This window comes from Botryllus schlosseri, chromosome 4, assembly GCF_051294905.1.
Source record: "Botryllus schlosseri isolate E-star chromosome 4, Bs_hap1, whole genome shotgun sequence".
NCBI lineage: Eukaryota > Metazoa > Chordata > Ascidiacea > Stolidobranchia > Styelidae > Botryllus > Botryllus schlosseri.
Window position 1 is genome coordinate 16,079,079 of NC_137239.1, and position 26,568 is coordinate 16,105,646.

General features: G+C 39.9%; 1 protein-coding gene and 1 long non-coding RNA gene across 3 annotated transcripts in view; both read right to left on the reverse strand.

The window, feature by feature from the left end:
• Positions 1–1,847: 1,847 nt before the first annotated feature.
• LOC145438196 (uncharacterized) overlaps positions 1,848–26,568 on the reverse strand; it is an 81,479-nt gene continuing 56,758 nt past the window's right edge. Inside the window, exons 5-6 of one of the 2 annotated variants that reach the window (XM_080315580.1) lie at positions 5,636–5,886; positions 1,848–2,788 (exon numbers count right to left, since the gene is read on the reverse strand). In XM_080315580.1, the coding sequence (XP_080171706.1) occupies positions 2,597–2,788; positions 5,636–5,886 (443 nt within the window). In that variant the 3' untranslated portion in view covers positions 1,848–2,596. The remainder of the gene's footprint in view (positions 2,789–5,635; positions 5,887–26,568) is intronic. The other variant, XM_080315578.1, reaches the window with a different exon arrangement.
• On the reverse strand, positions 8,986–14,030 carry LOC145438234 (uncharacterized). The gene is made up of 3 exons (XR_013914896.1): positions 13,883–14,030; positions 11,067–11,107; positions 8,986–9,520 (listed from the first exon to the last, which is right to left on the reverse strand). It is a non-coding gene; the product is annotated as an uncharacterized LOC145438234 (long non-coding RNA).

A 26,568-nucleotide genomic window follows, 5' to 3' on the forward strand; every position in this document is an offset into this window, starting at 1 on the left:
CCAAATTAGACTAGAAATAGAATTACTGCTAAACATTGTTTTTCAAATTAGATTAGAATTAGAATTAGAGCAAAGAAACATTTCACAAATTAGATTAGAATTAGAAGTATGTAGTTTTACAAGTCTGCTATATTGGCTCTATTGTGAACCTGGATTATGCATACGCCTTTCGTAGATTACGTAATCACTGTACAAGTGTAGGTAAATAAACTTGACTTCAAAGTGAACGCAATTCCGGTTAAGTTTATACCGGGGCCTACGATATCGCATGAATGTCGTAGGACCCGTTTATACATCCTATAGTTCTAGTACATGCACTAATATTATTAAATAGATTTTATGGTATAAATTACAAGGAACTTTTCGCATAATCGCAAAATCGGACTTATGACTTTATTTGTTGCAGCGTATACCTGAATATGTTTCATTGTTTCAGCTTATTTTTAATATGGAATACGCATACGACATATGTGTAGGCACTGCACGCACGTAACAAGCTCAAAAGTAAACGCTTGTCCTCCTCAATTCATAATCTCAGTTCAAGAGATACAATACAAAATTAGGTTTTCTGTTCAAAATCCTAAGCAGCTTTTCGCGAGCCTCTGAGAATCACGTCGCTGAACGCATTTGGCCCGTTGGCCGCAGTTTGCGCAGGACTGCTCTACCAGAAAGAAAAATGTAGCTTGCAAAGGTACCCAACCCTGTAGCGAGCGTAAAGTGTCACATGGGTGCTCAACTGCAGCCCTCAAAAGGCAACTGGATAGTGAGTGGATACTGGATAAGCTATACCAATTGCCAATATGGCGGCTGACGTGCTATAACTATGTAGGATTGTAGGGTAATCTCAGACAGTGATCGCAGATTACTCCGTTGACTACGAATCTGTTCCCTGCCACATCAGTGGGAACTCTTTTCATTCCTTGTGACACTCTTTCAGGATAGCAAATATCAGATTTCTTCTTATGGAAGACTTGATAGGCAACTCTATCCCTTTATCCGTTGCAGCGGTTCCTGACCCTTTTACTAGGTATCTATGAAGTACGCCGGGGATCAGGAGTCCAAGAAAATCTCAGACGATTCGAAACGTGTTTATCATATTTGATTTTAATCCTAGTATATTTAAACGAAACGATTGGGTTCCGAACTAAAGGTTTAGACCCCAGCTATCTCCTATACCAAATGCAGTACATGTTATACGTCTTAATCACCATATAGTTATCAAGCTAAACATCATGCATATGCAAAATAGAACTGCGGACTTGACAAAATAAATATCAACGATTACGTAGATAAAATAAGGAAGAACGCTTTCGCATCGTCGTTGTCGAAGTCATATCACGGAACGAGATTGGGTTATGTTAGATCAGACAGCTTGTTCCTTGTCAAGTCATGGGGTAATTCTAGGACCAGTACGACCAAAGACTTGTTCGCGAAGCCGACGTCCGCAGTTTCTTTCCAAGCTTTTGGTTTATTCGCATCTCCGTCGTCCAAGCGCATCAATCATGCGGACGACATTATACCAGCATTCCCAACGGCAACGTCACGAATTAACGTGGGCAATCGTTTTTTCCAAATGTTGCTGCCATATTTTCGTAACGGTGATGAAGTCGTGATTTACGAAGATTGAAACTCCAATCGTGGAAGCTCGTTTTTACTTTGCGAGCCAAGCGGGTGTACATGGATATTGTACAGTAGGGTTGTTCAAAAATAACTTTTTTTCCGGATTCCGGGGATTCACTGATTAAATTGCTGGGTTTGCCTAAAAAAGGCTGTACACCAAATTAGGCTCAATTACAGCCAGCAGAAGCCGCGGCAGAGCTAATTGAAATTCTTGAATGTTTTCATCAATAATTCTGGAATTATACATTCAGCGCTATTTTTGCAAATCCGAAACTTTCTACTGCAATAGCATCGCTTCTGCTGGTTGGGATTGTGAAAAATAGTTTTTCATCGCTATTTTAAGCAACATCACAATTTCATTGGGTTGACAGTAAATTTTGAACAAATAAATTATTTTCATGAATCTTAAAATTTCATTTAGCTTTGCCGCGGTTACTACTGATTCGAATTGATTCAAATTTGATGTACAGCGTTTTTTAGGGAGCCTGACAATTTAATCAGTGAATTCAGGAATCCGAAAAAAAAGTAATTTTTACCAACTCTGCAGTGTGCAGCGATGTTCTGGCAGGGAATATTTTTTTATATCGTAGTTGGGTGGATATATAAATTAGGATTAGGAAAATTCTAGAAAATGACAAATATGGTTTTGAAAATGCCCCGGGAATCTGAATTCTTCAGTAAATTCTCGTCTGCGGGAGTTGAGCACCAAACGAAAGACGACGAGCAAACGAACAAACTGTTTCACTAATTGCGACCAATTGTACGATAGAAATATTCCGACGTGTATTAAGTCTTTTGTATTATCCCTGGCTTAATTCAGAAGGAGACTCAAATACAGTCAACACCGTCTTCGGGGATCAACAACCACGCAACGACCAGCAAACAAACAACAAAAAAATGATTTAATCAGTTTTACGTTTTGTAGGATTGGAATATCATAGGTTTGAATATCTTTTTATGACACCCATTGCTACATTCAGGCGTGGTTATAGCTGCAAACAACACCATATAATTTCGTGTCTGGGGATCTGTTTATCATCCCTTCGAACTTTTCTCCTTTCGTGTCCGTATACAGAGCTAGGTGGGTCGAGCTCTTTTCAGCCTTCGGATACTTCTCGTCTTGATACCATTTCAAATACATCTGCTCCGTCGCAATAGATTTTGTATTCTGAATCATATATTAGAGTTAGCGAATACCTACCTAAAAAGTCGTAATCATGAAGTCTGGTCTATTAACTGTTGTTTATACGTTGGCCTTTGACGTGGCTTCGCAACCTGTGGGTCATGGACCTCAAGGTGTAGGGGGCCACAAGCCATTTCCACGGAGACCGTGAAAAGGACAATTAAAAGATTTCTCAAGTCCACTCGACTATAACAAAGGATATGAATTAACATTTATATAGCAATAAGCTACTACTGGAGTTACATTCCTACCTCAGCTGTTATTATCATTATCAGAGCAAACACAGGCTTCACCTTCTCATTAACTGAATACATGGTAAATAAATAAGTACTGTCGTGTTCATTGCGTGGTATATTTACATCATTTTATCATTCGAACTACCGATTACCTTTCTTAAATTATCCGGAGGGTTGAAATGACAAGGGGCATTGATTTTTCAAAATATCAAGGATTTTTACTAAATAACAACGATTGTTAGATAATTGATTTTTCGGAGCAAAGACCGTAATACCACAATATCATCTATAATACAATTGCACTATAAATCCGAAAAAAAATGCTCTGTGCCCAGGATATTCATGCCCCTTAATGTTTAATCTCATACCCTTGGTTAGGAGCAATGTTCCCTCTAATTTTGCACGAGTCTGCGCAAACACGCCAACTCACTGCGCAGGCACTTGGACAACAGTGCGCAACCCCCCGAAGGGTGATAATACTAACTTCTGGGGGGCTTCGCCCCCCAGACCCCCCGGCCTTTCGCCCTTTTCCCAGTACTTATCATAGCAGTGGTGGGTGTGTCGCCTAAACGCGCGGAGCGCGAAAAATTTATATAGCTCATGGTTGCATTGGTCAATATGATCGGGAATTGCATATATTGTGCTATCAATTATTATCCTCTTCCTGCTCACATAATCAGATTTACCGGTAGAGCTGATCGAGCGAGGTGTGTTCGAATGGATAGGCCCTCTAAATAATAACAAAACATCTTCGTACGTACCCGTTGGTAATGACTTCGTTACATGATGCTATTTTGTGACCTCCTATCTGCTATGTCAAAAGATATTGAAATCACCTGAACGTTCTAAACTAAAAGAGGTACCCCATTTCAAAATGGTATTTATTTACTGGAAGACAATGTTCCTTCGATAAAGAATTTGTTTTGTTGTTCCCATGTCTATAAATCATGCGCATTTTTTTGTCGGGATAGGTTACCCAATAATTAAGATATCCGACAATATTAAATCGCGCGTAGCGCAAAAAAAATCCTGAAAACTCCAAAAAATACATCATGAGTTATGTTAATTCACGAAATAATTTTGGGGCCCCGTCGAGCTCGGCCCCTCCTATTGGGGGGTTTGGGGTGCGGCTGTTACGGTCCTGAGTGAATCTTACGCAATGCCACGCGGAGAAGACTATTCGTTAGTTTCTCGCAGATTAACTTCGAGCTAGCCCATTTTTAATTATAACTTTGTTAAACCATGTTATTTCGCTATTCCCAGAAAGTAATGCGTTATTGAAATGATATCAGTATCGCTCACGCGTACGAGACCATGCTAAAAAAATCTCTTCCGTGAGGCGCACGTGATAGTAAATTCTCGTTTCTTCACGGAGCGCAATATTTACCTTTGCGGGCCGCACTTGTACCTCGATTTCAGACTTCGGTGATAACACTATTTGGCCCTGGCAATGTTGCATCTAATTTTTCACGAGTCTGTGCGCCTGCGTGGTCCATTGGACAACAGTGCGCAACGACTAAAAAAGAACATCACATCTGATTTTTTGTGCGCAGCTTAGATGTTCTGTGCGCAGAGACCGTTTCAGCACTGCGCATTTGCGCACGTGCGCAGCTTAGAGGGAACGTTGGTTAGGAGCCCTTTCTTTACGTGGACCAGATGTCAGGGAAGAGCCTACATAAACCCCCAACACTTGGGAAGGAACCTATATGCGTTGCAGCATGTGGAAGGTAGCCTACCATTACGCTGGATCGCCAAGCACGACCCAATGTCGCCGCAACGAACTAGGGGCATAAATATTGTACGAGATGAGCAGGTAAGCCGAAATGAATAAAGATTTCATTTGTATTAGTGATGAATTTATTTTCGGTATAAAAACATTTTGTAGTGAGTAATGCGAAGTTTCAATACCAGTAGCTTCTGCAAAACTTGATTGTAAGCAGGAGTGACAAACGATAAAGTTATTTACATAATATAATTCACCGCATTATTGTGTAGGATTCAAATATCGTGCACCCATAATCCTGCGCAGTATTTTTTATTTTTTTTTATTCACTTCTATTTTTATGCCATGATTCATATAATAGTGAAATGGCTTGAAACCCGAGTGGTGATTCAATAACAATGAGTCAAGTTGAGCGAGTACGTATCTGATGCAGTTTCATATCTTGTATTCCTCACAACACTTACACATAGCGACAACGCCGCAACGTGACTAACACAGTTGAAGCATAGAAACACACCAGCTTTTATTAATATGACCATCCGGATAGAGCACCTGTTTTATTACTCTATATAAGTATTCAATCGGTCAATCATTGCATATATGTAAATTCATTCCATTATTGTTTACGAATAAAAGTGTTGCTAGAATACAACCAGTGTAGCTTGTAGCTTGATAACAAATGATTCCACTGAAAATAAAGGTACGGATTTGGAAGAAAAAACTTGGCATCATTTGATTGGTTGAGTCCCCAGGCCATCAAGATTTTCGAATCCGGCCCGCAACCTAAATTGATTTTGACACCCCTTAATTAGACCTAACGCGCACCCAGAAAATGTTATATTCATATACAATTATAGTGACATTTATACATACATTGGCCATTGGATTGATGGTGCCGCTTATCCAAGCGTTTGTGTATTTCACATTGTTTGCATCTTTCTTGCGATGCGGCTCCAACATTCCTATGAGCAGATTATATTCCGCTATATTTTTGACTTCTGCCACGGTTGAACTGTTCTCCTGGCATGCACGTTCTCCCGCATTGTACGTGATATTCAACTCGCCTGTCATCGATATCCAGAGGCAATCACTGGTGGAATCGTAACGGCACGCTTTGCGAACCGCTGCAAAATTTCAAATTCGATGAATCACACTCACAGTTACACATGACGAAATGACCAAGTTCGTCCTAATATATAGACGCTGGGCCTGCTAGTAATATTAGTATAAATGGCAGATGTGGCGGTCAGAGTCACGTCCGATATATGGCATCCCGCTGCTAACAAACGATTTATTATTGTTCGAAGTCACAGTGGCAAATTGAGTCAAAAAGTTGGACAGCGAAATGACGTCGGACTTCAAAACTGGTATATCCTGAAAAAATAGTGTCAAATAATAACAGCGATTGGAATTAATCTAAATCAATGTTTCAGCCCGCTTGTGATCCCAGATCTTGTTCAAATATTGAATAACTTTACTTTCCTCTTAATTTTAAAAGTTCGTCTATAGAATAATATTGCTTAGCCATGCCTACATTTACAAATACTAGCAAACGTCAGAAGCAATATTGTATTGCAAATACTTTTAAATGCTAAGATAAATATGCTACATTAGAGAATTACGAGACTGTGAACTCAAAACTATATATGCCAAAAAAATGATGCAATTCTGATAGTAACACATAATAAGAACAATGATGTTGTGTCCACGCCAATAGTTGTTGGGATTGTGATACGACTGCATGCACGGTTATCGCGTTAAACGGCCTAAAGATGGCGGTGTTATGGTACCAATTGGGTCTGAAGCAGAGGTGGTCAAAGTAGTCAAGGAAGCTACTCAAGTAGAAGTAGAAGTAGCGACGAAAAAATCTACTCAAGTACAAGTTGAAGTACTTCTTCCATAAGCAACCTGAAACTACTTGAAGTAGAAGTAGAATTGACTGACTTTGAAAGTACTCAAGTAAGTAAGTAGTTGGGAAAACGATCCTAATTCGTGTTCTCATGGATTAAAAGGTGCAAATTGAGCTATGCTAAAGGTGACTAGCTTTATTCATATTGATGCATACCAGCAGGTATTCAATTTTCGATAGTATGAGCATGAGCATTCGTCCACATCATGGGATGAAAATTGTAGTATTGAGATGGAAATGTGATACTAAGCCTGTTTTGTCGAACAGCACGTTTTAGAAAATAGCATGGTATGGCGCCATCCCCTATATTATAAGGCCCGTACTTTAGTCGAAGAGCAATACCCAGAAGTTGTATAGGATACGGTGTAAACACTTTGCGCGATTAGTAAATGCTAATATAAAATATGGTGGACCGTAAAAATGCCATATTGTGTAGCTTTATTTCCGGAAATTGAAGGCATTACTACACTTGCTTTTATACTTCAACATGTCTGTTATCCATAAAAAAGAACTGATATTAATTATAACTCAAAGTATTTGACACTGGAAATTGAATGTGAAACATAAATACATGTATTTCATTTCTTTAGTCCAGAAAGCTTCAAAGGTGGTATGCTAAAACAGCTCTAAAACTAACAAAAAAAGTCAGAGTCCACTTTTCCAGGTTAGGACGCGCTATGAACATGCTATATAGATTACGATACGACAAGTAAATGCTAGATTGCTAAACATCAGTTTCAAGCGTTATGATGAGCAATATATATTATGATGATGATATATATTGTGGCGAAGGGCTACAATGTGGTGTGAACGGAACCACGTCAACCCGCTACCTAAATTATATTCATGGATACTTTCGTGAAATCATACTGGTCATTCCGCATCCACTGCGCGCGAAGCGCGAGGAAAATTCTGGGCTTTACTCAACTTTTTTGAAAATGAAATGCTGATACTCCGTGAAAACAGCCCCGAAATTCCTCAGGCTATCTTCCTGATTAGAAGATTGAACTACTTCTACTTGACAAACTGCAAATAGCGAAAAGTAAGTAAGTAGATCACAAAATATTACGAAGTAGAAGTAGAAGTAGCGAAAATCAGATCTACTTGAGTAAGTACCAGGAGTAGAGGAAAACTACTTGAGTACTTCGAAAAAGTAGAAGTACTTCGTTACTGACCACCTCTGGTCTGAAGTAAGGCCAGGAAGTCAAATTAAGTGCGAATTACAAATACATACATATTCAGAACTGCTACCAAATTATGGAAGCAATTATTATAGCTATATACAATATGCAGTTCACGGTTACGCGAGTTGTTGCCTTCCCATCAGGTGATAATATTTTAATAATAATACATCGATCAATTTCTGATGCAAGTATGGATCGACACCGACCATCTTATCCTTTTCGTGAGACTGGTGTAAAGGGTCGGGGTCGCACGCAAAACCCGGTAGATCTACTTTGCGTATATAGGCATAACCGAGGGTGTAATAGTCGATTTCACGCTCCCCCTCCCCCAAATATTGGTTTAACTCGGGCATGACATTGTGACGTTCTACTTTTTACAAAATTACAAGACATTCGTCATTGTCCACTGAGCGCTAGTGAAGGACGGACATGACAAGTCAATATTTACCTTTTGTAGTCCGAATATTTGTGGCATCAATGGATATAACGTTTTCTATACTTTTCATAGATGATGCAAACTTTTCGAAACCAATTTCACCTGGAAGTTATCAGTATTCAGAAAATTACGCCCCGGGTTCGCTTTTATCAATATCATAAGACAGACCCAAAGATATATGAAATATAACACGACGAAGGTGAATTGCAGAATGACATAAAATAAACACATGCACACCACGACGCCCACAAATTACCAGTCGTTATCAATGCGTGGTATGGTGATAAACTGTCGATAAAAACAGAAAGCAGTGGCAGATCATATAGAAAAACGTTTGTTTTCTCCAAAATTCAACCCGTTCATCCGTTTGGTTTGTATTGTACTTTCATCGAGATATTGTGTTTCGTTACAATTTAGTTTGGTTTCAATAATTATTATATTATTTGTAATCCAACGGTGATTATGTGGTACATTAGGAGTTACATTGATAATGTGAATTATGTGAAATGATGATTAACACTAGGTAGCCTGATTACCGAGGATGTAGCCTGCGAACTATTAATGTGACGTCATTAATTTAAAATCCCAGCCATAGCAAGGCTTTGTAAAGTTGTATACCATACGAGCACACTGACCAACAGGCACTGGGCGGCATACCTGTGATACAAACCGACACAAAGCGAGGACTGGCGGCATAACAGCATATGCTTCTCGGTATTTAGGATACCATCGTACCATGATATTTATGTCGACTGGTCGTAATTTATTGTAGCAGCAACCAAAGGCTAGATATGGGTGTGTTGTTGCGGGAAGTCGAGCACAATATTTGCTCTAATATAAATTGCTGATATGTATATAAGTTTACAATCACGACTGCATTGGTTAGGACATGAATGTTTGCATTCGTGTTTACTTATTGGCACGAACTCTGCTTGGACAATTTCATACTTTGAGTATTAGGAGAGAATTAGTCGCGGTTTAGGAACATAAAACACACAAACACACGAACAGGATCTTGTACTGTAAATGAACGTGGAGGTAAAAAGAAGGTACAATCAACCAAAAAAGAATGGTATTGCACATATACTATTTGTCGTTTACGGAATCATCAAACGTACGCAAAACGTAATATGCAACATACATATAAGGATTTACACCTTCATGCATTGCTGAATAGGATGCAAATGCAGTCATCCACGTGCGCTAACTGTTTACTCACCATCGAAGCTCTGCAAAGAAACAAATAATTTATGCCAGAAAACTGTGTGATAATATGTTGTGAATATTTATCGTTTAGTTACTTCCTTGCCCTTCGTTGATAACAAAGAGCTGGATGCTTCAGATTCCCACTGACATACAGAGTAAAAAGATACGCTACACAGCCGACGCCGTCGCTACGAAAACTTCAGAATATCAAGTATGGTATTGAGATGGCCAGGAACGAAGTACATCTGGTTTTTCGGCCCAAGAATTTTTTCCTGCCTTTCCGCTAATTCTACTTCTACATCGCCATATTTTGTAACTTAGGTTTGGATGCACCGTATCGCTCCTTGTCTTATTAACTAAGGACTTTGTAATACGAGTGGGGCGTCATTTTCTGAACCCGGCTTAGGGGTGACAAAAGTATTGATAAATGCCGCTGCACTATGGGTAGTGTAGTTAATCTATGCGGAAAAGACTCTTATGCTATATATAGGACCTAAGTCCTGGGATATTCTTCGCATCGTGATATTTCGTAATTTCATTACGCCCCAAATACCTACACGCTCGGCATTCCGTGTGTCTAGATAAGGCATCATCTTCATCACGGCAAAGTAATAGAAAGTATGGAATATGTATTTTATGCGCAAGATATGGCTGAAGCAGTCTACGTCTCTATACTCAAGCAGAAGTAGAAGTAATACCAAAAACTGTTACTTATTTTTAAGTGGAAGTGCGGCTTGAATAATCTGTACTTCACCTGTCTCTTCGCAGTATTTCTGGACATTATATATGTAAATTCCGTAATTTTAGGTGTACAAATGTACCACATCAGTCATTCATGAACATCAGTACAAAATAACAATAATCATTTAAGGTTTCACACTTTTACGTATTCTGACTACAGGTGAGACGCTGCCTCACTTGCATTCTTGGCCGCACCTAATTGTGAGCGGGCCAATAATCAATTTGCGTTGTAGGCAGACTGCGACATTATATTGCGCATCAAGTGCTCTTGATAAAAATACATATAACATGCTTGTTTTTTCTCACAATGGTCATCTCGACAGCTCGCTCACACGCTAATAGCAACATCCTTGACATTCTATGTCAAAAAGGCATTTTATTTATCACGGCAGATGTAATAGAAAGTATGTAATGTGTATCAAATGCGCCAGCGGTGGTTAAAACAGTCAGCATCGCTACTCAAATGGAAGTATAAATATTGCCGAAACTTCTACTCAATTGTAAGTAGAAGTTAGGCTTGACTCTTCGGCTCCTCACCTGTCCTATCGAGCTATTTATGTACAGTAAATATGCAAATGGCGTAATTTTGGGAGCACAAATGTCCCAAACCAGTCATTCATGAACACCAGTAGAATATAACAATAGTTATTGAAGGGTTCACAGTTTTCTTTTAATTGTTCTGACACCAAGTGAGACGCTGAGACTCACTTGCCTCCCTCGACCGCCCCTCCCTGTCAGTAAGCATATATCAAATTTGTGATGTAGACTGCGACATTGCATTACGCATACTGTTCTCTTCTATAATATAACATTCATGTCTGTACTCACAATGGTCATCTCGACACACGTACTGGCAGTAGACATTTCGTCTGTAAATATAGGACATCCCGTTCTATGCAGTGATCAAGTTTACATCTATACATATACAATTATACATACACTGATAGTCAAAATAAACAAATTGGTTCAAAATCAACGGTATATTATAGCAGTCATAATATGTAGAATCAACAAGACCATATCACCCTCGGATCGTTTGACTCATAATTGCTTTCAATTCACGTAGCGGTCCAATATTACAGAGGTGGCCCAAGTAGTCAAGAAAGTTAATCAAGTGGAAGTGGAAGTAGCGACGCAAAAATATGCTCAAGGACGAGTAGAGGTACTCCCTTTAAAAGCAGCTCAAAACTATTTGAAGTAAAAGTAGAATTGACTAACTTTAAATCTACTCAAGTAAGTAAGTAGTTGTGAAAAAGATTGTAGTTCGTTAAAATTGACTGTCACAAGCTGCAAATTGAGCTATGCGAAAAGTGCGGAGCTTGATTCATTTTGATGCTTCCCAGGTGGTATAGCATAAGCATAAGCATTCTTCCGCATCATCGAATGAAAAAGATAGCAATAATATCGAAATGCGATTCTAATCGTCCGTTTATTCAAATACCGCGATTCAGAAAAATCATGGTATGGCGCCCTCATCCATATTATAGGGCTCGTAGTTTTGGTCGAAGAGCAATGCAGAAACGTTGTGTCGAAAACTGTGTTAATACTTTGCGCGATTAGTAAACGATAATAAAAAATATGGCTGATCCTAAAAATGCAAATGCCATATAGTGTATCTTTATTTTCCGAAATTAAAGGCATCACTGCACTTGCTTTTATACTTCAACATGTATGTTCTCCAGACAAAATAGTTGAAACGAAAGTTGGAACTCAAAGTATGATACTGGGAATTGAAAGAGAAATATAAAGAGAAATATAAATACTAATTAAAAAAGCGCAAAATATATTTCACGTCTTTTGTCCAGGAAATTTCAACAGTGGTCTGCTAAAACAGATCAAAAGCTTATAAAATGTCCACTTTTCCAGATTAGGACACGCCAATGGCTGCTAGATTACGATATGATAGGTGAATGCTAGATTGCGAAACAGTAGTTTCATACGCCATGATGGGCCATATTTACTGTGATTTAATATTTCACATGGGAGACGATGCCGTGTGAACGGAACCACGCAACCCACTTACTAAATTATATTCCCCGATACGTTCGTGAAATCCTATTGGTCTACAGTGCGCATAGCGCGACGAAAATTCTGGGCTTTACTCATTTTTCATGAAAAGTAGATGCTGATACTCTGTGAAAACAGCCCCGAAATTCCTCAGGCTATCTTTTTGATTGAAGGATTAAACTATACTGCTACTGAAAATAGGGAAAAGTAAGGAAGCTCATCATAAAATATTATGAAGTAGAAGTAGAAGTAGCGAGAAATTAGATCTACTTGAGTTAGTACCTAAGTTGCGGGAAACTACTTGAGTACTTCAAAAAAGTTGAAGTACTTCGTTACTGACCGCCTTTGCAATATTATCGTAGGCCAACATAAAACCATGGCTGCTGAGCGTAGAATTTAAGAAGTCATGCTATCGGCGCCTGATTTTCCTTTTACTTCAATTGACTGGCATTCAAGTGTTTAGAAAGGAGGCCGTATCTAAGCTTAAGATCCGCCAGCGCAGGGCTCAACGGGCCGGCTTCAAGGAGAATGTTTTCTTGGGAACCAGTCTGTAAATACATACTTGTTCAACATTTCCACCGCCAAACTATGGGCAGTTTCGTCTTTCGTTGCTTACATTACAGAAAATACAGACTCGCTTACGCAAATGGAAGCACGGTTGTTAATGCTCTTATGCCAGTGGTTCTCTTAGTGTGGGTCACGACAAAAACATGGGTCATGATAGGTTTGAATTTCGGTCACAGTCGCACCAGAGCGATCATTTGGTAAAATAATATTTGCCGATTAAGTTACAGATAGAATATGTTTCAAAACATTGGTCTGTGCTCCGGGGACTTTATTTGTATATACTTTCTACAGTTTAAAATCATTGTAGTCGGTACTAATCAATAACCAGAATACGCAGATAATTTGACCTGATCGTAAAAAGCGTGCCCACTACGGTTGTTTAAAAATAACCTTTTCTTCAAATTCAATTGCCTAATGATAAAATTGTCAGGTTCCTGAAGAAACGCTACACACCAAATTTGAATCGATTCCGAGATATCAATTTAAGATTGCACGGCATCTACCGGACCCAAATTTGGGGTGTAGCGTTTTTTTTTCAGGCAACCTGGCAATTTAATCATTAAGCAAGTTCAATATAAAAGAAATATATTTTTAACAACCTTAGTGTTCACCCATGTAGTATACAACGTGAGTATAGGGTTGATCAAAATCGAGTATCTGAGTGATTCGATTCTGAATCAATAATTACGCCTCGCGTCGGTCGAGTATTTGAGTATCACTCCTTATGACGTCACACCAGCATGGATACTGTGGGACGTTCAAATGTGAACTTTTTATGCGACCGCAAAGAATATAATGCCAATTCTACATCAGTATTTGGCATTTTCCGATCATGCCAATTTCATGGCACTTTTTGACAATTCTGTGCGTTGATCACGACTTTACAGATATGTCATTTCCTCTAACGTGCGTAGCCTTGCACTACATGCCTCATATGCTGCGATGCGAACAATCTGCGCTACACTGCGCTGGCGGATACTTGCTAATCCTAATTTTTCGGAAAACTAATTCTCGAATACGATATGTCGAATCATCGAGACTGGGTCATTTATAAGGAATGAGAATCTCACCTGCTCCTTCGCTTTTGATGCATGCAATAAATACAGCTGCAATAAACTATGATAGAAGTTGCGTCGAGGGATTAATCATGTTCCTAAGTAACCTAAAAGACTGTAAGAACAGTACGCATTTCATCGAGTGGCCAACCAACAGGTTCGAATAGAATCACAGCTTTAAAATCTGATGAACGCGTACATTATGAGTATATCTTATGTGTCATAGAAGCATATGGTTAAGCCAGTAGGCTACATTGAATACGGAAATGGTCTCTCGAGGCTGCCATCCTAGTTACTTTATATTTGCGAGGACTCGGACCGAAATGTCATGACTTAGCCTACATTGATTTACATTGTGTTTTATTTGCGTAGAACACTTTCGACTATCACAATATAGTGTTGAATCTATTATATTTCTATCTTCAGAGCTGGTTGCGAGCCAATAAAAAACTGACTTGTGAACCGCAGTCGTCCACGGTCAGTGGTGTTGACACCTCGGATGTATGGCACCTATCCAAGTGTCGCGAACTGAAATCACCTATCCTACGACTAATCTTGGTAAAACATTAAAATGATCTTTCCCTTGGTGCTTCTGAAGGTTACGTTGAAAGCTTGCTGTCTGATAGATATCTTTGCAGAATGGTTTACATGGTCGTATGGAAGAGCTATCCTTGCCGCTCGCTTTGTTCCCACTCATGAATAGACTCGAGTACAATTCCAACTGCTGACAGTTAAAATCCATATTTGCTTCCTTGCGACAGCAAGCATATCCGTGATTATGTTCCGAAGCGTACTATTAGCCAAATTTCGCGTCTCTGTGACAATAATGTGTTGTTCCTTATTTAGTGTTCGCGATTTGTCAGGAAACTAAACTGCAGACACATGTGTTGTTATTTGTTAGTTGCTGAAACCCGCTCCACTGCACAGCATATCGTTAATTCTCAGTCCTAGTAGTTTAGGATTAGCTGCATTACATATTATCGGGGGATACATCGCATTGTCTCTTGCATATGTAAAATATAGGAATGTGTCAAAACGACTTGACTTCGACTCGTATCTCAATCAATCACCCACCTTTTTGTACAAGATACAACAGTGGTGCTTATCGCCTTATGAGACTTTGTGCTTCACGACAATGACATTTTGCAATAGTACAATGCATTATTGCAGAAATTCTTTTTTTCACTTTCTCTTCCACGAACCAGCCTCTCTCCGTCTCTTTCGTGCACCCCTCATGGGATTTTTGCTGCCGAAATGTATCGCAACCCACTGTAGTGTCCAGGCATTTTGAATCACTGCAATTACAGTGAGGTCGGCGATGAGGAGTCCTGATAAACCTCCGGCACATAGTGTTGCCTATAGCACACTGCGCCACTCGCTTCCCAACGCCAACCTTGATTCCCGGGATCGTATTCACCGGTAAAGTTGAATGAAGTGTACGTGCTGCCTTCGGAAATATTTGCACGTAATTATATCTTTGAAGCCAACTTCATACCTCATCGGTAGGACTATTCATGAGGTTCTCACGCGTTAGCCTTGGTTTGGTCCATCGTTGGTAAACTAAAAACCCTGTTTGGCGAGACGCATGCTACTCTATAGGCTACTCTACTGGTTTTTCTTCGCATCCAATTAAGCAGACATAAATATCTGGCGCGGGTCCTTTGTCACCTGAACACGTCAATAACAAAGGTTTCGGCTACACAAGGCGTTAATTTTGCGCCACGAATTCATCGCCGTCGGTCTTTCTAGGACCGCACTTCGCGGAGTCACATCTTCACTGAAACATTATATGTCTTTGTAGGGTCTAGTGCAGAAATGGTCGACGCCGAAATGTCTGAGGTTGAAGAACTGGAGAGGTTGCGGAGCTGCATTGTGTTACAATATTACATTACTTGAAAAATTTTAGATCATATGTAAGAGCTTCCAAATCTTGTAGTCGAAGCAGTTCAAGAACAAAATTGCATTGCGAGTCCTACCTGTTTCACTGTCCGCTTGTCCCGTCGTATATATTTGAGAGACTTTGAGTGGGTGCCTTTATTTTGTGCTAGGAAACTTATGAAAATTATGGAAACTTATGAAACTGGATTACCCCTTCTCGGCACGCGATACGTCTGGTAAACCGAGTTCGCGTGGATATTGGTTGTCGGCATGACAGAAATAATATTTTCACAAATAAACTTCACATCGAGACCGACGGATTATAATTTAGATCAGTGGTTCCCAAACTTTTTCGGTGTCAGGGCCAAATTTAGAATTGCAGAGCACGGTCGGGGCCGCACGAATACCAGGGCAATTAAACGGACCCAGAATGTCATCAAAATATGATGATTGGTCGATGTGCGGTGATTCTATCTACAATTCTACTTATAATTTTTAAAATCATATAATCATTGGGAACGATAAGTAACAACATATTCAATTCATACGTCACATATGAGTGTATCACGACTAGGGGTGGGCAAAATCGAGTATCTGAGTGATTCGATTCTGAATCACGTAAAATGTTTCGAGTCGAGTCGAGTATTCGAGTATCACTCATTATGACGTCATAACAAAATGTAGTATGTCAAAGATCAAATAAGTACCCTTTATACCACCACAAAGAATATATAATGCCTGTTATCCATCTCATTAAAGATAGTTTGGTATTTTTTCGACCATACGGGTTAATTGCACTTTGTGACAATGTTGTGGAATGATCATAACTTCGTAAATGTGTTATTTTCAGTAACGTTTGTATAGCTTTGTACTGTCTGGGATGCTGCGATACGGCCATTCAGGGTTTCAAAGCTTCCACAGGCGAAAATGGTATCGAAACTATAATTGTCATTGATAAATTAACTTGCAGTGGCGAGGAGTGTATAATTTTAGTACTCGAAAAAATCGACTTCTACTACTCGACTCGGATCATTGAAATTATTACTCGATTCAGATTCGAGTACTCGATTCAGATTCGAGTACTCGATTCAGATTCGAGTACTCGAATCATTATTCCCAGCCCTAATCACGACTTCGCGAGTATCATCAATAATATCGCGAACAGAAAAGGTTGTCTTAAAGCATAGTTTAAGTTTATCTAAATACTTGAGTGGCATTGACGTCGACTATTATTTCCAAAGATACCAATTCAGCGTCAATCAGCAAACGCGACTGTGTCGCAATCTTCATATGCTAAATTGCTAACGCGTGACTAGGGCTGGGCGCAATGATTCGAGTACTCGATTCTGAATCGAGTATTAATTTTAATGATTCGAGTCGAGTAGTAAAAGACGATTTTTTCGAGCACTGAAATTATACGCTTAATACGAATTATAGTTTTGATACTATTTTCTACTGGGGAAGCCTTGAAACCTTGATTGGCCTTATCGCAGCATACGAAACATATAGTACAAAGTTTCGAACGTTGCTGGAAATAGCAGTTTTCCGAAGTCATGATCATCCCACAACATTGTGACCAAGTGCAATGGAATCGGTATGGTCGAAAAAATACCAAAGTGATAATGTGATGGGCATTATATTCTTTGTGCACGCATAAAAGATACATATTTGAACTTTGACATATGGCATTATGCTATGACGTCATGATGAGTGATACTCGATTACTCGGCTCGACTCGAAGCATAATACGTGATTCAGAATCGAATAACCCAGGTACTCGATTTTGCCCTGCCCTACGCGTGAACCAATTTGATTGCCGCGCGGGGAACGTTCAAGATTGCGCAATGTGCACAATATCTCAGATGCGTTGGTAGACGTCTCATTGTTTTGATGTACTGTTCTTCACAACAGATTAAATAAAAATGCTAACTCTCCGGACGAAGCTTTAATTCTTCCACAATTACGAACAATGTTTATGTAAATTGCATCGTTAATTTAGGAGAATACCAGATAGCCTGATTCCGACATAATTGTCTACTTAGAGCGAAATGCTGGTAATCTCTAATTTATTTCTGATATTTTTCAATGCATTACAATTTTGAATCTAATCTACTTCTGGTTTTCCGGAAAATAGTACTGAACTGTATAGTCCGGAACGAACCGAGGTTGTTGTACAAACATTTGCCATTCTCGTGCTTATAACAAAGAGCTCTGACTTAATTGTTATGAACTGAATTTATCTCAATTTCCACAACTGGTCGTGAAAATTATCCGAGTTATCCAACTTCACACTGACAACGCCCACGGTTTTCACTTGGCATTCGAAATAAATTCAAGCAAAGTAAAGGTGAATGAGTCCAGTATAATTCGCGGTAATAAATTTTTTCTTTCCAGTCAGGTTTATAATATAGGATGAAGCGGGTGCGGACGGTTTCAACTGAAATTGATTGATTTTTTGGCTTGTATTCATTATATCATTGCGATTGTTTTTTTTTTTAATTCTCTACTAGCTACTGACGATTACCCCTGACGTGTTTCAGCCGAAAATAATCGGGTTCATTTCAATAGGAAGATGTTCTTAAATTGTATATTGAACGGCTCTTCATCCAAGAGCTCTTTATCTTCATAAGTTTCATAAGTTTTCATAAGTTTTCATAAGTTTCATAAGTTTTCATAAGTTTCATAAGTTTCATAAGTTTTCATAAGTTTCATAAGTTTTCATAAGTCTCATAAGTTTCCATAAGTTTCATAAGTTTTCATAAGTTTCATAAGTTTCATAAGTTTTCATAAGTTTTCATAAGTTTCATAAGTTTCATAAGTTTTCATAAGTTTCATAAGTTTCCATAATTTTCATAAGTTTCCTAGCACAAAATAAAGGCACCCCTTTGAGTTGGTCCGCAGTTGCGATCGATCGATCGCGTAGTTCCGCAGTCCGGCGTTTAGCATTCACCATATTGTCTACTGTACATATTCGTTATATCTAAAATATTAAATATGCTCGAATCTGTGTTCATCTTGGCGTTCTTTTACTTTTTTACTATTATTTATCTTCGTTCATTGTGAGGAATTGCAGATTGTGAGTGATCTGTATTCACTGCTGGATTTCTAAATATTCGGCTAGTTATTTATATATTCATTACAAAGATGGCGGTTTTGATAGATTTCTGTGAATCACCATTAAAAATTGAGACGCCACTATATTACGGTTAACAAGTAAATTCGCAGAGTGATGTAGTCGGTTGAGGTAGAATTCTTTTAAGTCACGAAATCAAGAAGTTAATGCAATGCGTATCTAACAGCACATAAAATACATTATTACATATTACTGGTGAACAAGTCAAGACAATGAAAAGATGATTTTTCACGCAAATCGAAAATAAGATGATGAATATTTACTGCAAATCAGTGCGACTTCTGCTGTTTCCTTTCAGAGACCAGCTCAAATGCGCAAGGCGTTCACCTGGAAAATTGTCATCGTATTGTTTGGCCAAAATACAACAGCGTGACACCAATTGCTAATTCGCAAGTGAGCTAATATATATTGGAGACGGAATTGGCATTTCAAAAGTACGGAGTTTCGGTTTTGAATTCCGCTTACGCCACTGCATATGCGACTTACCGCCACAACAGTCAGAATTCGACCACTGATTCCGCCTAATTCTCCACCAATGATAGCCAAGGCAGGCGAGTCATAACGAATACCATGAGTCAAGTGCGTGTCTTGACATCAGGTGAACCGCCAAGACTGACTCGGCGAACCCCTGTGGCGCATGTCATTATTCCCATTTCCCGGCCAACTTCGTTATTTTCCTGACTATAATTGTTATTTACCAGTAAGGCTCATATGCTGTACCGATCCGAAAATTTTGATCATTATAAACTACCGGTCACCAACCTCTTTGAAACGAAGAACTACTTCTTGGGTACTGATTATTGCGACGCACTACCAGTAAGTCCCGCCGTTTATCAGTGTAATTTGGATTTCGTCACTTAGACATTTAGAGCACTGGACCGGGTTCCCCCCTTACCAAGAACAGATAACTCGCACTCACCGGGACTCATATCAGCATCTATACGGGCTAAGTTGCGTCACCGCACTGCGCGCCGAAGCGCCAATTTTCAGGTCTAGACTATTGAATATTAATTAATTTTCCGTTAAGCCTCCGCCTAGACGAAGGCGAGCAACGCCCTGATCGAAAACTTCGTTCGTGTGTTCCTTAGGGTCGGCTGATCCATCAAATGTTCATGTGAAACGACGGTTGCCGCTGGGTTCTATCGAGAAACCCAGATGTGGACGCTAAACAAACTAGGAAAATTCAATACGTTCTATCCCTTACTATTGGAATTCCCACAGTTCATGCAATAGATTTGGCTCAGTCAACACTGCAATCAAAACTAAGGAATATCGACCTGGTGTAAATGACTGTAGTAGTCGACAAAACACCATGAATTCCACAAACAACAACAGCAACTGCAAGTAACAAAAATATCTTTTCTTTTTAACGTATTGCTATGAAACAATAGGTGCGCAGCGTCAAATCTTTGAGATGATTTTTGACCAAATTGAAAGTATCTTCCGATTGATTAATCCTTGGACGACTACTGTTATCTGGGCTAACTTGACACCCATGTTTAGTCAAAAAATTAACTGCCCATCACGAATTTAAGGGTAGGCTATATTCGAATGTGTAGATACGCAACTCCTCTGACTAATATGCCTGGGGTGTCCAACTGACTATCTCTGACCGTCCCTGTTTGAAGTAAATATACTCAGAAATCAATATGGTACATTAGTCTGCAAAACAGCTGGTCTACCCCTGGACATACCTTACACTGGTTACATGTTATTTATTGATACACGGCAAATTTGTTGGAGTGATACTAGCATTCAAGTCCTAAATCGTTTCAAATTGTAAAACAACAATTCCAATTAGTTGCCCAATGAACTAACTTTCTGCGACCTGGCAGACATCATTCAATGAAGCTCCATCGCATCGCAAGGCCTCACATTTTAGTAGGGAAACGGGTTCGCAAGATTTTGCCGACAATGGCGAACTGAAGTACGTGAGTTTTACGTCATTTTATCTAACTATTCTAATAATTAATTTTTGAGCGGAAAATTGACCTAACGAGCATGATGCTCAAAAAATCAGATTTCAGGGATCCCTGTTACAAACTATCATATATATTTGTCAAATTATGAATTTACGGAACTTAGTACCGCCTTTCTGCTGATTATAAAAAAAATCCACGGCTGCTTGGGAAACACGTCCTACTAGCGACCATGGTGCGTGTCCACCCGAACTTACTTACGTTGTGCGCTACGCCATAATATTGTTCATCTTTATTTGTACACCCCTTCGCGGTTAGATTACAGCCAACAAGTGAAACCTTGTAATAACTACTGGTTTGGAATGAGGGTTGCAGTTGGCCGTAGCGTTGGCTGGCTTGGAACTTTCGTGATGTGTGTTCTCGTGGATGGAAGTATATCTAGCCTACAGTACGAAGCTATCATTTCGTAACTACTACTACTAGGACTGTGCTGTGCAGGATCGCGTACCTGATGATTCGAATACAACTCAAGCAGTGGGCTTCAGGTCGAGTCTAATATTCGAATACCACTCATTGTGGCGTTTTAACTTTATATATGGTCTGGAAAGTTCAAATATGTATCATTTATGCAGCCACAAATGAAATTATCTCAGTTATACTACATTGAAGATAATTTGGTATTTTTCGGTCATATATATTTCATATTGCTTTTACGACAAAGCTGCGGGTCAATCATATTTAGACAAATGCCGTTTCTGCCAACGTGCGCATACTTTTGCTACAGGTTTTGTATACTGGGATGGTTTCAAGGCTTCAATAGTGAAATTAAGTATCGATACTATCATTAACGTTGATAAAATAACTGATGTGTCAAGGAGCTTATAATTTCGGTATATAGCTTATGGTCCGGTAAGTCTGGACCAAGCTGAAGTCGGATAATTGAAGGCATTAGACACCAACATCGCTAAAATATGTATATTCTACCCCCTACCATTGCACATTATTATTTTTGACCAAATATTAAACTGAAAAATTCTCCGCACTAGGCGCGACTTACCTTCCTCTCTTATTTATTACATTTCGTAGAGCAGTGATTCCCAACCGTGACTTCCAGCTAGCCTTCTTGCGGATCCAATTGACGTTTGAAAATCCCCTCAAAATATTAAAAAATCAATTCATAACGAAAAAATTAAATTCATATTAAAAAAATAACCCTTGCTTTGCTCTCAGCATGGTGTTTATAATCAAGGGTGAAGGACATTTTCTTTTTGCTGTCGAGTAGCGACTCTCATCTCAGCATCGATTTCGTTCTCACGGCAAAATAATCACACACCAATGCGTTCGGATCGGTACTCAAATTTAAGTCAGCTCACAACCAGACATTTTCCAACGGTATCTGAACATCACCCCAGTGGATCATTTGATGCAGGCAACAGGCTTATCAGCAACTTTATGGATGAACTCAACCGCTGCATTGACGGAATGAATGCTTTCTTCTCCATGATGAAAATGTTTTGAAATCCTATTACATACAATGTGGTCACCGCCCCTAGTCATTTTCAACTTGAGTTGCTAGACATGCAGTCAGATATCTAGCTCAAGGAATTATTTTAAAAGAGAAGACTTACTGAAATTTTTGAGTCAAGTTCCTTGATAACCAATGTCCAGAAAAGCGATTCTCTATTGTGATCAACTTATGTAGGCCTATGTTAAGCACTTTTGAGAAAAATGTTCAGAATGAAAAATCAATATCGCAATGGATTGACCGATGACCAGGCCTGTTTAGTTTGGGTTATTGGGTTTATATCTTTGGAGATTCTCCAAAAATAAGATTTGAAAACATCCCAAAATAAGATTTTTTTGGATGATGTTTTTTCAAGTTTTTCAGTGAAATAAACAAGTCAGAGCGATGTAAACGACCAGAAAACTCATAAAAACACACAAAAACAGCATCTATGTGAGGGCGGGGGTAACCGAAACGCTAAAACTACTTCCACTCAATCCACTTCACGTTTCTGCTGACCTTGCCTGTTCGCCCCTTCGCCTTTTCACTCCTATAAGTTTCACAGTGCGACACGTAGAGAAGACGGGAAGGCAGCTTGAGTGAGGCAAAGGGAACGACGAAATCATATACCGCCACCTCTGTCACAATCACTTCGTCCACACGATGACGGGACTGATCTGCTGATGCTTCAGACGGCAACACAACTTGATCCACTAGATGAAAAGTGCGCGCCCCAAGTTTGTTAACGCTCGTTTATTGTCAATGAAGAGGGTGGCCTCTTGGTTGACTGGAAACCGTACCAAACTCCTTGATGTTATGGACGAAAACAGTCCGGCGTGTGCACCTTCGCTGCAGCGGTGGATCCATCTGATCGTTCTCGATCGCATGGTCACGCTCTCACAGAGCTGAGCACCACCGTCACGAAGCTTCATGGTCTTGACGTTCTGATCATGGAGCAGCAGGAGCTCATGCGCCTAGTCGAACGCCTCCGAGCTCTGTGTCCAGGTGAGGACTTGGACAACGAGGACCGCCACAAGGAAGGTTTTCTGGTCAGAGCGTGTTGGGCTGTCAAGTTTAATGAGGCACGCAACTTCGTGGAGGATCAGAGGTTTCAAGCGCATTACTGACGAGCGCTTTTCAGGAGCAAAGGCTTGGAAGATTGGAAAGTTTGAAGAGTTAGACATTCCTTCCTTTTTAGACCCCTAACCTCGATGTTTCGCACGATTGCGACGTTCGAGCCCGATATCGCGAAAATCAAGGGGGAGGAAGGTCTCGGCGGGGGGTCTCGCAGTGATTAATATTCTTTACAAGGCATCAGACATGGGGTAATTGCGATTAGTAATCGTAATCGATTACGACGATTACAGCATTTTGAAGTGATCGTAATCGCAATTGATTACATTCGAAAAAAATCCAAAGTAATCGTAATCGTAATCGACTACTTCCCATATATAATCGATTTGTTTGTGAAAGAACGATTACTTTTTGTTTGTACAAAGACTATGACATAAACTGAATATTCGTGAACAAGAATGAGATAATATACCATGTTAGCGTTAGCACAAACGTCTGTTTTCAAACGCCACTGACTCATTATTACGTCAGAAGTATTAGCTCCACTCGTCATTGCGTAACAAGTATCCACACATAGTAAACAGACATGCGATGGACATTGTAGTGTGATTGTAAGAACACCTCCCGTGGTGTATATCAGGTTATCAATACACTACAGAAGCCGCTACCTCGCAGCAGGATATTAATCACCACTCTGCCTATAGTTTCAAATAGTAACTTATGTATTAATGTTTGGTTGTGCTTAGTTAAACGCAGTTTACCATTGCTGCTTGGCGAGCAGGAGGCCTAGGTACGCACGTGCGTGCACCTGACGAAGATTCGGAATTTTATACTCGTCGAATAAGACATTGCAGTTTCCACAACGAAGCATTACAAATAAACAGCTGCTGATATATATCATGACCTAGCCGTGCTTAGTCGTTTCTCGTAACAGCAGCTCGCTGTATATGTATTAAGTTGAAGGCAGAATTTTTATGTTAACCATATCTTATTCTCATATAACTACTTGAAACGGGCGTCAATCGTTATTTCACAGTTCGTTACTTAGCATTTGGACCTGCCTCCATAACCATCCGCTTATATAGCCTGACATGTTAGCGTGGGTTGTAGCTAGAATCAGCAATTCAGCCAAAACAGCAATTCCCCTGTCCAACCGTTGGTCAATTTTCAAAAGTGAATTTCGTCAATAATATTGGTAATTGCATTATATTACTATTCATTTATAACCTCTCTGAGCGCCGAGTGTCAGATTTACCTGTAAAGCTGGGGCACGTAATTCATATTCATAGCATCTGGTATGTTGTTATAATTACTGTATGTTGTTAATTCGCGACCTCCAGTCCGTTGTATAATCACAAGATATTGTACTCGCCCAAACGTAGCAGACTAAAAGAATATCTTTTGTGAGACGCACACACAAATTGTCATGGCTTTATTCCTTTGTGGATGCGCCGGGTGACATTTGCATAGTGGGGCCATATTGGAAGGACAGGAGTTATTAGTCCCGCCCACTCAGCGCGGCTATTGACAATGGACGAATACCCTAAGTTTCGGCCAAGGTATTTCTTTGGTATCACATCCCGTGGAGTTGCGTGTTGGCCGAAACTGCTTATGTGTTTTGGTGTGTTATGGGATCGTGGCGCGGTAATGACCGGCTACGAAATGCCTGTTCCCATAAAATATAGCCTATGTATGTTTTTTCTTGAGGGGAAGAGGTATGCATTTCAAACCCAGCTATCTACTGGGTCACCAACTGTTTTGAAACAAAAAGCTACTTCTTGTGTAGTGTGTACTGATTATTGCGACGATCGACGGGTTACCACGTACTCCCGTCGTTTATCCATGTTCAGTTGGATTTCTTCACTTAGAGTAAGACAATCAGAGCACTAGGCCGGGTTTCCGCCCCTTACCAAGAAAAAAAAACGCTCACTCGCAGGGACTCACACCAGCTCCTCCAAGCTCAGTTGCGTTGCTGCAGTGCGCGAAGAAGCGCCGATCTCCGCGTCTAGACTCGGGAATATTAACTATATAGATTGCCGTTGAGCCGCCGCGTGGGCGAAGACAAGCAATGCCCCGAGCGACTGCGTTCGTATGTTCCTTGGCGTCGGCCGACCCATGTTCAACTGCTGCTCATATGAAACGAGCATCAACTATCAAATCTCTCATTTGGATATTTGCTACAGCGCAGTGGTGGCCATACGAACGGGGGGGCTGGGCGAGACTTACCGGGGGCCGCCGTATAAGTATCTATCCGTGACTTATGAGGGGCTTCGCCCCCCAGACCCCTCTTTCGCATCTGTTATTATTATTATCTATCTATCAAGGTTTGGCCAGGTGCTGGATTCGGCCATGTCTATTTTTTCATGTGTGCAAAGATAGACGACATTAAAACTAAGTTATTCTACCGCATGCAGAGACGTGGCGATTATCGGGATATGGTACTTTTCTAACAAATGCAGAGATTTGATGATGATTGACACATCTGTACGGAATCCTATTCTTGCCTTACACGGATTTCCATGTTTATTCGTTATTATACTTGAAAAAAGCGCATAATCCAAATAGGGGAGCCCTTCGGCCAGCCCTCCTGGCGACCGCCCACCTCGCCCACCCCAAAAGCCACCACTACTACAGCGACCGCGGGCGACTCATTTGGTCCGCGTTGGTGACCCCTGTACTAGAGATATTTGAATCGCAAAGCTCGAAAAACATTTACAAGAATTAATTAAATTCTCGAAAATGCTCTATAATATATGTTGGTTTACGAAATACTTTTGAGTCCCCTTCGAGCACGCTCCCCACTCTATTAAGGAATTTGGGGCGCGGGTAAAGACCTGGCAATAATGCAAATCGTCGGATGCGATAAATCATCCACCATAAAGTTGTGCAATTGACATATTATGACGTAATAAGCGAATGACGCATGATGTATGAAGAAAGTTGATATCTCATTAAGCCTTTTCATCGCAATCCTTGTATTGCCTTCCCATATATCATTTAAGATTATAGTCCTAAGCAAAACAAATGTAATCGTGAGTAATCGTGATTACTTTTTCAATGTGATCGTAATCGTAATCGACTACTTCCCGATTTTGCTGTAATTGTAATCGTAATCGTAATCGCGTGATTCCGAAGTAATCGTAATCGCAATCGATTACATTCATAAAGTAATCACCCCATGTCTGCAAGGCAT